This window comes from Ipomoea nil, unplaced genomic scaffold (assembly GCF_001879475.1).
Source record: "Ipomoea nil cultivar Tokyo-kokei standard unplaced genomic scaffold, Asagao_1.1 scaffold1250, whole genome shotgun sequence".
Classification (NCBI taxonomy): Eukaryota; Viridiplantae; Streptophyta; class Magnoliopsida; order Solanales; family Convolvulaceae; genus Ipomoea; species Ipomoea nil.
Window position 1 is genome coordinate 1,330,453 of NW_017617678.1, and position 12,322 is coordinate 1,342,774.

Consider the following 12,322-nt stretch of genomic DNA (forward strand, 5'->3'; position numbering starts at 1 on the left):
TGTGGAGCCTGAGGCTCATTTTATTGACAAAGTCTTGGCACAAGAAAAGTGAATAAGAAGTTTTGTTGGGTTTAAAGGAAAGAAGGAGGCTCAAAAGCAAGGGAAAAGGAGGCATTACGCTTGGAAGGTAAGGCAAGGGGGTGAGGGAAGCATGTCGGCCCAAAAAGGAGGGGGCGATGGAAGACATGTCAGCCCACAAGGGGCCGAGTTATGACCACCACTAGGGGCCTGAGCTGGCCGGGCCTGTCGCACCAATGGCGCCCCACTGGAGAGGCAAGTGAAGGTGGGTGCATCACTGCACTGTACGCATGGGAAGGTAAGAGGGCGAAATGTCAAACCTGTGACCTCTTGGATGGTTAAACAAGCACCAACTAACCAAGCTACTTCATATCTTGTATATGAAGGTACACCAGCCTATACTTATTTTAATGGACGACACTGATAGCAAAGTAAAGGGGCCACAACCAGCCAGGCTCATGATGATTGATGTTCAAAATGACAAATTGACCTCTATACCTCTTGGCTTACTTAGTTTATAGATGTTTCGTACTACACCAACCTTGTTAAAGGTGCATTAAATTTATTTTCTCGATTAGATATTGAGCACAAAAAGTAGTATATATTTTCATTGTTGTATGCATCTTCTTTGCATGACTCGGTTTTTAACCCATAGTTGGTACATGTTAAAGTTGGCTTGTATTTCAGATTTTTGTAGCTGTTGGTTTTGCTATTTTGTGGATGAAAACAAGTTTAAAATGATTTTTCTGCTATTATATATTGGGTTTTGTTACTACTTTTATATGATTTTACTAGTGATTTATTCAGCTCAAGCTATGATTTCAAGAACTATAGCAGGTTCCAAATGGCTTTGCAGAAAGAAGCAGATCTTCTGTACATTGTTGATGATGATATGATCACTGGGAAGAAAATGTTGCGGATTCTAGCGCACGTTGCTTCACTACTTTTAGATTTTTGTTTATATTTTTTTCGCTCCTCATATTGGTGCTTTGGTTTTTTATTTTTTTTTTTTTCTGTATTTTGGAGGTTAGCATGATGAGAATAGAAGTTTTGAATTTCAAAAATCTAATCTTACCAAAATACATCAGATAGAGATCTATAGAGAGACTTCCACTATAGTCTCCTAAACTCTAGGTAAGACTAAACCAAAGGAAAGAGAACCACTATTACAAAGCATATAATAAAACATTATTAAACATAAATATTAATAACACTAACACACCCCCTCAAGCTCAAGGGGGTTGTGAAACGACATTGAGCTTGTCCCGAAGAGCCTGGAACCGTGGAGCAGGTAAAGGTTTGGTGAAGACGTCTGCTATCTGATCTTTCGTACACACAAAACTGACAACAAAATCTCCGGAAGCTACCTTGTCCCGAACAAAGTGATAGTCGATTTCCACGTGCTTTGTCCTTGCGTGGAAAACCGGGTTGGCTGCCAGATAAGTCGCGCCAAGGTTATCACACCATAGAGTAGCCGACTTCCCGGAATGCAACCCAAGTTCCCGGAGAAGAGATACAATCCAGGTAACCTCTGCCGAAACATCTGCTAGGCCCTTGTACTCTGCCTCTATCGATGATCGTGCCACCGTGCGCTGCTTCCGTGATAGCCAGGACACCAAATTGGTGCCAAGATAGACCGCATAGCCACTAGTAGACTTCCTGTCGATCGGACACTCAGCCCAGTCTGAATCTGAATAAGCATGTATGTCGGTGCTAGATGACGGTGTGATGCATAGGCCATAACCTTGTGTCCCCTTGACATAGCGTAGTACCCTCTTAAGCAAACCCCAGTGTTCATCCGTTGGCATGTGCATGAACTGACACAGCCTGTTGACCGCATACGACAGGTCTGGTCGGGTGATAGTCAGGTACTGCAGGGCCCCTACTAGTCGACGGTACTGCGTGGGATTTTCAAACTCATCCGTTGACGGTGTGGCAGACTGTGTGACAGCAGCGGGAGTAGCCAAGGGTTTACACTCTGACATGCCGGCTCAGACTAGAATGTCCTTCATATACCTGCGCTGAGATAAGAGAAGACCATTGTCTACCGGAAGCGTTTCGATGCCCAAGAAGAAACTCGGTGTTCCCAAATCCCGAATTTTAAAGACTGTTGACAGACGTTGTAGCACGGTGTCAATGAGTGGTGAGTCATTGCCCATTAAGATAATATCGTCAACATATACCAGCAAGAAAACCCGTGAGTCACCAGTAGTGTAATGGAACAGTGAGACATCAGTCTTGGACGCAGAAAACCCTGCTGATGTAAGATACTCGTGTAGTCGCTTGAACCAGGCCCGCGGTGCTTGTTTGAGACCGTATAGGGAGCGCTGCAGATGACAAACGTGACCCGAATGTGCTGGGTCCTCATAACCCGGAGGCTGCTTCATATAGACTGTCTCGGCTAGGTGCCCATTAAGAAAAACGTTGTGAACATCTAACTGTCGTAGTGTCCATCGGTTCGAGACAGCCAGCGAGAACAATATACGAACCGTAGTTGGTTTGACTACGGGACTGAACGTGTCAAAAAAGTCCTCCCCCGCTACTTGGTTGAACCCTTTTGCAACTAAGCATGCCTTGTATCTTTCAATTGTACCGTCAGCTTTCCGCTTTGTGCGAAATACCCACTTGCAGCCGATGATGTTCATAGTCGGAGTAGCTGGAATTAACTGCCAGGTATTGTTATGTAAAAGGGCATTAAACTCCTAATCCATGGCGTCACGCCAATGTGAGTGACCCACGGCTTGGGAGTAGCAAGTGGGATCCGTAGTAACAGTTAAACCGTGAAACTGTTCATTCGACCCCCGAGTCTTGCGCCGAGTCTGCATTGTATGCGATGGGTCCGGAGGTGGACCCGTTGTGGCCCGAGGCTTGCGGCCACGTGGTTTCGGCTTAGTGGGAGCAGGTAGAGCGATGGGCTCCGGCTCCTGTGGTAGCGGCGGTGCATGACTTATGGGTTGATAGTCATTGTGCACCACTATTGGCCCAACCCCCCATAGCACAGGCGGTGTTGAGCGGGCGTTAACCTGCGTAGACTGCATAGCAAACGGAAAAACAGTTTCATCAAATCGGACGTGACGGCAGATAAAGATTTTTCCCGTGCGGGGGTCCATGCACCGATATCCCCTAAAAGAAACAGGGTAACCTAGGAAGATACAGGGTGCCGAGCGATATTCTATCTTGTGCCGATTATAAGGCCTTAGATAAGGATAACATCGGCACCCGAAGACACGGAGAAACGTATATGTAGGCTGGGTTTTGTATATCATATAGTGTGGGCTTTGGAATTGTATAGCTGAAGATGGGAGGCAATTTATTAGATATGTGGCTGTTTCGAAGGCATAGTCCCAATATTTTAGTGGGGTTGAACTCTCGGCCATTAAAGCTAGGCAGTTTCGACTATGTGCCGGTTTCGGCGTTCGAATCGACCGTTTTGCTCATGAGTATATGCACACGATTGTCGGTGTGAAATACCAAGAGACTCAAACACTTTGTGGAGGCGGCGATATTCGCCCCCCAGATCAGACTGAATGGCTTTGATAGAATGCGAAAATCGTCGTTCTACCATTGCCCTGAACAACTCAAAAATTTTATATATATCGGTTTTAATCCGTAAGGGATAAAACCAGGTAAAGCGATAGTGATCGTCTACAAATAACACAAAGTAGCGACTACCAGAATCAGAAATAACAGGTGATGGACCCCATATGTCCGTATAGATTAAATCTAATACATTGAAACTAGAAGTGGGTACTCTATTTAAATTGAAACGTGCCGATTTGCCGAGTTGACACGCCATACACACTTCAGACGAACTGGTATTATTTGTTGTGACTGGACAATCTTTCAGGACACGCTGTAGGACTCGATGATGCGGGTGACCTAACCGCTGATGCCACACTGTGGAGGAAGCCCGTGCGGAGATGTACGCAAAATGGGACCGTGGCACCAACAATTTGTATAAGCCGCCCGAGGTGAAACCCTTAAGAAGAACCGCCTTGGTGGTGCAGTCCTTCACAAAGAAAAGATTTTTATGAAACTCGAAATATACATTATTTTCATTAGTAAACTGGTGAACGGATAAAAGGGGTAATGATAATTTGGGTACGTGTAATATACGAGACATATGTAAATCATTAGACACGGAAGGAATAACGGCATGTCCCACACGGGAAATCCCCAAACCTGCGCCGTTGCCGACCTTCAAAACATCTCCACCGGTGTACAGATCCGAATGGCTCATCATTTGTTCATCAGGAGTAGCGTGTCCTGTATCTGGAAACCAAACATCACCCGAGAGAGTACTGCTTTGATTTTCTACGGCAACATTGACATTCGGTGGTGCACGTTCATTATATCGCTGGTAACAATAATAAGCAGTATGACCAAAGGCTTTGCAGATCTGACACTTTGGACCATTTCCGCGACCTCCTCTGCCGTTTCTGCCGCGACCGCCACCTCGACCGCCCTTACGGCCACCGGAATTCTGCCGCCCACCGGAGTTCGGATGCCCGCCGTGATGTTGACCGCGACCTGCGTAGAAGGCCGACGGGGATCCAGTGAGTTCTGAGTGACCGGCCACCGGAAATTCATCAGATATGATGAATTCTTGCGCTTGGAGCAGATCGGCTAACTGAGGCAGTGTGACCGGTGTACCAGTCACGGTGAGGCTGCTGGCCAACGCCCTGTACTCCGGTCGTAGTCCTCTGAGAACATAAAGGATCTGCTCATCCAGTGACAACGGGCGACCGGCGAGAGACAGGGCTTCCACGAGCAGCTGTGCCTTCCCCAAGTATTCGGCCGGCGTTCCATTCCCTTGTCTGAGGGTTTGAAACTGCCCTAAGAGGCTAAGACATCGTGCGCGGGTTGACGAAGCTAACGCCGATGTAATGGACAGCCATACCTCCCTCGAAGTGTTCCGGCCGACGGCGAGGTGCATCACCTCGTCGGAGAGGGAGGAGATGATCAGTGAGAGTATGGACTGATCTTGCTGAATCCAAGAGCCATATGCCGGATTCGGAACTGGGGCGGAGGCAGTGGCAACCGCCGTGGAGTCGCCGGACTGCTGGGCAGTGGTGAGCATCGCCGGTGGACAGGGGATTTTGCCGTCGATGTAGCCGAGTAAACCCTGGCCTCGTACAAACGGTACGAGCTAGGTACGCCAGAACAAAAAATTATGGGTGGTGAGCTTCATCGAGACGAAATGATGCGCTGAGGTTAGGGAGTTGGTCGCCGGCGAGGATGGGGAGGTGGTGGTGATCGTCCGTTCAGAGGAATTGGACGACATAGCCGGGAACGTTTCGCGTTGGATGAGGGTGGGTGTTGGGTGTTTGGGAATCGTAAGGAACCTTACGCAATCTGATACCAGATGAGAACAGAAGTTTTGAATTTCAAAAATCTAATCTTACCAAAATACATCAGATAGAGATCTATAGAGAGACTTCCACTATAGTTTCCTAAACTCTAGGTAAGACTAAACCAAAGGAAAGAGAACCACTATTACAAAGCATATAATAAAACATTATTAAACATAAATATTAATAACACTAACAAGCATATTAGGATCAATTGTCTTTGTTTTTTTTTTTGGCTATGGCTGCATATTAGGATCAATTATATTTAATATATTGTATAAATTGCTTTCAAAAAATATATTGTATAAATAAGATATGGTGTAGATGTGACAGGTGACTAGATAGTAGCAGGTAAAAAATAGTAAAACGGGTTTGGATCAACAATTTTAATGGATTCGAATGTGAAATTGAAACTTTTAAAGTTTGAGGGTTTATTTTAACCATTTTTTTAAAAATTTTATAATATAATTTTATTTTTAAATTTAAATATAAATAAAATTATTATCATTAAAATAATTAATACTTTATAAGAAATAATTTTATAATAGATTTATATTTATATTTTTTAAAAAATGAACCAAACTAAATAATATAATTTTTAATTTTCAACTAAATAAAGAAAGATTGTTTTATGATTTTTCGCCAAACACTCAAAAAATGAAAGTGTTTGTTTTTTTTAGGAATAAGGTTCAAATTGGCCACTGAACGTAACCTGAAAATGCAATTAGGTCACTGAACGAACAGAAAGTGCAATTAGGCCACTGAACACTCTAAAAACGTGCAATTAGGCCACTGAACTCTCCAAACGTATGCAATTTCACCGGATAGCAGGTTACCATCAATTTTAGCAGGTTACCTGCTTACGTGGCAGCTGAGTTGGCATTTTTAATAATTTTTAAATAATTTTTAATAATTAATTTTAATAATAAATTTTATAAAAAATTGAAAAAAAATTAAATAAAAAATAAAATAAAGTCGTTTTTATTTTTTAAAAATTTTTTTAAATAAAAATTTATTAAAAATGCCAACTCAGCTGCCACGTAAGCAGATAACCTGTTAAAATTGAGGGTAACCTGCTATCAGGTGAAATTACACATTTTTGGAGTGTTCAGTGGCCTAATTGCATTTTCAGGTTACGTTCAGTGGCCAATTTGAACCTTATTCCTTTTTTTTATTACAAAGGAAGGGGGATACCCATACAATCTATGCCTACACTAAGGCTCGAAACCTAGACCTCCCACATAAGGGAGCCATTCGATACCAGTGGACCACAAGCCACCGGTAATGAAAGTGTTTGTTGATACTAGAATTAATTTAAAGTATTATTTAAATTTAAATAAAATTATACTCCGTATTAATAGATGGGTATAAAATAAAAGATGATTAAAATGATAGTCCACAAATAGTTACAACTATTGTATGTAGATGTTGTCAATTATCGCTTTAAAGATCAGAATAAGATAAATTCCTGATTTGATGGCCGCCATGACTAATTGACAAGAAGCAAGTTCATTCTTTGCAGGGAAGAAAAATTAAAGATTTTATTTTAATTTTAATTTTTATTATTTTTCAAAATGAAGCCAGAAATCAAAATTTTATTTATTCTCGATCTTCATGTTCAAATAAGAACTTATTTGACATATATGTATCAGCTATAACGTATAATCTGTCTCCTAGTCTCCTCCCTCCAATCACTCTTCAGAAATCTTAAACCTCAATCAAGTTTAAGATTCAATTATTCAAATTAAATAACACTCAACAAAAAAAAAAACAAAAAAAAAATAGAAAAGCTGACAAGCTTAAAAGAAAGAGAATAAGGTATTAAGAATACCTTCTTCTCTCACCTCAATTATATGTAATTTTTTTAATTTTGTTAAATAATTATATTTAAAATTTATATTATTAAATATAAATTATACCATTTTAAATATCTCATTGGGATGATTGAAACAAGACTAATATTGAATATATACTAATTAAAATTTCAAATACATCAAATATAACTAGAACATAATAAAAATTAAAATACATAATATTGATATTAGAAAATACAACACAATTTTCAAAAATATTGTGAAATTCATTTTTTAAAAAATAATTAATGTTATAAAAAAATTAATTAATGTTAATAAAAATTATTATTTATATCACAAGTTATATTTTATATTAAACTAATTGAGTTTGAACTAAATTATATTAAACTAATTAAATTCGAACTAATAATTGAGAAATCAAATTATTTAGTACAGATATGCATCTGGAAACAACTCTTGTATATTGTTCATTGCCAAGTCGAAGTCTCTTTGCTTTACAGGGTTGTCCCGGCCGGCAGGAGACAGAAGCTTCTTTCGAACGAAGGCTTATTTATTTATTTATTTATTTATTTTTAACAATTTTTTTTGGTAATTTTATTTATTTATTTTTTACCGCATATTTATCAATTAAAACTAATACGGAGTAACGATAATTGATCGAAAAAAAAAAAAAAAAAAGTTCGATCCATTTGATATCGGTTATCGATTTCGTCTTTTTTTCGATAAGAATGCTCACCACCAATTTAGCTTTCATAACCCATTTAAAATCAATTCATCGAAGAAATTTTGAACGTTCATAATTAGTTTATCAAATTACGAAAAAATTTTGACCGCAAATTTATCAATTAAAACTAATACAGAGTAACCAATAATTAATCGAAAACAAAACAAATTTTGACGGCGGGAATATGGTATACTTTATATTCAACATTAGTCTTTTTTCGATCGTCTCAATGAGATATTTAATATGGTATAATTTATATTTAATAATACAAACTTTAAATATAAGTATTTAACAAAATAAAAAATTACATACAAAACAAATAAATGATACATTTGGAATTATAAAAAGAAGCAAGGGCAAAATAGTAAAAAAAAACTTTTAAAAAAAGAATGTGAAAAATTTGTGGAATTTTCAGTCAAAGCAAAAAAAAAAAAAAGTAGAAGAAGGTAGTCCAATTACATTCTTTTCAAATAGGATTTTGAAAAGAAGGTAATGACATTAGTACTTTACACATTATTGTCTAGGGTTTTGAATCAACACATTTTTGTCTCATTCATGTCAAATCTACACATTTGTTGCTATGTCCCATGCATCCCCTGATACTGACCGTACGGAATCACGGCCGCCGGGAGGTTACAACCGTAAGGCACCGTCACCGCCGGCAGGTTCTGCAAGTACGGCCTCATCTCGGCGGCAGGTTGGGCGCAAGATAGCAAACTGCTGGGGATAGGCTCAACTTTCGTCATCATTACCCGATTCTTCGTCACCCTGACCTCAGTCACCGCCGCCACCAGATGACGTCCATCATGACAATGATGATAAGGCAGCGGATTTATCATAGGACTAATGTTGTACGAGGTTTGTTGAATGCTTTCCATCTGCAAACTGCTTGTTTCGACCAGTCTCCGAGAAACCACCACCGGCGGCGGCGGCGGCGAAGCCGGATCCGGTGTTTGCGGGGAAACCGTTATTCTCTTGCCCTTCAAGAAATCAATCCTCTCCTCCGCAGCCTTAACCTTAACGTCCAACTCACTAATAACGTTACTCAACTCACAAGCCGACATCCTGTTTAAACGCTCATTCCATGTCGGATACTTAACGGCATTAACGTCATTCTTCCTTTCATCGCGCTTCTTCACACGTTCATAAAACGTTGAGAGATCTTGGGTTCGAATCTTCTTATTGGACTCGAGTTGATCTTGATAAGATCCAATCATGCTAGAAATAAATTTTGTGTTTTAAGTTACGAGATATGACAATTTTCATTTATGAAAAAGTTTCGACAAAGATCATAATAATGATCTAAATCAATTTAGGTTAGCTTAAATTAAACAAAAAAAAAAGAATTACTAGACAACTCACATGGAGTTCAAAACAGAAAGGCAACTAACTTGATCTTTAGGAATGTGGACTCGTCTCAATATTATTTATTCGAGTACTTAAATTTTATTCGATACTGATTTTAAATTTTGAAAATCAGAATTATTTTTTAGTCCACAAACATCACACACTATGTAAAAAACAGGATCAAAATTTTAAATATGAAAATTACAACCCTATATTCATAATTTCCTATTTCAAACGATCACAACTATACACTTATGTATGTATTTATTTATTTATTATATAATATCTTCTATATAGCTTTTTCTCCATATACAAAATATTTTTCCAAGTAATATAAATTAATATCTAAATATATAGTCGTAAGCTTGGCATACTGCGTCACCACTCACCACACCCCACTTTCAATTTTATATACACGTATGTTGTCATATGTAAGGTTATATATACTCCATAGAACCAAGGCAAATTATGTTGTGGAAACGTGTCCACCTTGCAAGGTTTTTATACTGTAGATTCATAATTAAAAAAAAAATTGATTTTCACTTGTCGTTAACGACGTTTCTCTTTTCCCAATCGCACAGTTTAAAATTTATGAATCTACTGTATTTAAATTATGAATCTAGAGTATAAAAATTATGAATCTATAGTATTAGGTTTGTGAACATGTGATAGAGCTATATGTTCATAACCTATACTATATATAAAAACAAAATCCTGAAATTTTAACATCCCGCCCAATTCCTAAAAAATCTCTATTCCCAATAAAATATATAGATTTCTACTTTCTCATTCGTACAATAATTCTGGGTAAAAATTCTATTCTAAAATTATAAAATAGTGTAATACAATTCTCTATGCACATCTAATTTATACTATGTATAAAAACAAAATCCTAATATTTTAACATCCTGCACAATTCCTAAAAAATCTTTCTTTCCAATAAAATATATTGATTTCTACTTTCCCATTCGTACAATAATTCTGGGTAAATATTCTATTTTAAAATTATAAAATAGTGTAATACAATTCTCTTTGCACATCTAATTTATACTATATATAAAATTAAAATCCTGAAATTTTAACTTCCCGCCCAATTCCTAAACAATCTCTCTTCCCAATAAAATATATTGATTTCTACTTTCACATTCGTACAATAATTCTGGGTAAAAATTCTTTTCTATAATTATTAATTATTAAATAGTGTAATACAATTATCTTTGCACATTTAATCTATACTATATATAAAAATAAAATTCTTAAATTATAACTTCCCGCCCAAATCCTAAAATATCTTTCTTCCCAATAAAATATATTGATTTCTACTTTCCCATTCGTACAATAATTCTGGGTAAATATTCTATTCTAAAATTACAAAATAGTGTAATACAATTCTCTTTGCACATCTAATCTATACTATATATAAAAACAAAATTCTGAAATTTTAACTTCCCACCCAATTCCTAAAAAATCTCTCTTCCCAATTAAATATATTGATTTCTACTTTCCCATTCGTACAATAATTCTGGGTAAAATTTCTATTATGAAATTATAAAATAGTGTAATACAAATCCTTTTGTAATCTATCGATACTATATATAAAAACAAAATCCTGAAATTTTAACTTCCCGCACAATTCCTAAAAAATCTCTCTTCCCAATAAAATATATTGATTTTTATTTTCCCATTCGTACAATAATTCTGGGTAAAAATTTAATTATGAAATTATAAAATATTGTAATACAAATCCTATTGTAATCTATCTATACTATATATAAAAATAAAATCCTGAAATTTTAACTTCCCGCACAATTCCTAAAAAATCTCTCTTCCCAATAAAATATATTGATTTTTATTTTCCCATTCGTACAATAATTCTGGGTAAAAATTTTATTCTAAAATTATAAAATAGTGTAATACAAATCCCTTTGCACATCTATATCTATACTATATATAAAAACAAAATCCTGAAATTTTAACTTCCCGCCCAATTCCTAAAAAATCTCTCTTCCCAATAAAATATATTGATTTCTACTTTCTCATTCGTACAATAATTCTGGGTAAAAATTCTATTCTAAAATTATAAAATAGTGTAATACAATTCTATTTGCACATCTAATATATACTATATCTAAAAACAAAATCCTGAAATTTTAACATCCCGCCCAATTCCTAAAAAATCTCTCTTCCGAATAAAATATATTGATTTCTACTTTCCCATTCGTACAATAATTTTGGGTAAAAATTCTATTCTAAAATTATAAAATAGTGTAATACAATTCTCTTTGCACATCTAATCTATACTATATATAAAAAAAAATCCAGAAATTTTAACTTCCCGCCCAATTCCTAAAAAATTCTCGTCCCAATAAAATATATTGATTTCTAATTTCTCATTCGTGCAATAATTCTTGGTAAAAATTCTATTCAAATTATAAAATAGTGTGATATAATTCTCTTTGCACATCTAATTTATACTATATATAAAAACAAAATCCTGAAATTTTAATTTCCCGCCCAATTCCTAAAAAATTCTCTTCCCAATAAAATATACTGATTTCTACTTTATCATTCGTACAATAATTCTTGGAAAAAATTCTATTCAAATTATAAAATAGTGTAATACAATTCTCTTTGCACATCTAACCTATACTATATACAAAAACAAAATCCTGAAATTTTAACATCCCGCCCAATTCCTAAAAAATCTCTCTTCCCAATAAAATATATAGATTTCTACTTTCTCATTCGTACAATAATTTTGGGTAAAAATTCTATTCTAAAATTATAAAATAGTGTAATACAATTCTCTATGCACATCTAATTTATACTATGTATAAAAACAAAATCCTAATATTTTAACATCCTGCACAATTCCTAAAAAATCTTTCTTTCCAATAAAATATATTGATTTCTACTTTCCCATTCGTACAATAATTCTGGGTAAATATTCTATTTTAAAATTATAAAATAAGGTAATACAATTCTCTTTGCACATCTAACCTATACTATATATATAAACAAAATCCTGAAATTTTAACTTCCCGCCCAATTCCTAAAAAATCTCTCTT

General features: G+C 36.1%; 1 protein-coding gene across 1 annotated transcript; it reads right to left on the reverse strand.

Annotated features, from left to right (window-relative positions):
* Positions 1-1,250: 1,250 nt before the first annotated feature.
* Positions 1,251-2,003, reverse strand: LOC109184109 (uncharacterized mitochondrial protein AtMg00810-like). Its single transcript, XM_019334155.1, has one exon. The coding sequence runs from the start codon at positions 2,001-2,003 to the stop codon at positions 1,251-1,253; it is 753 nt and encodes a 250-aa protein (XP_019189700.1).
* Between the last annotated feature and the right edge of the window lie 10,319 nt (positions 2,004-12,322).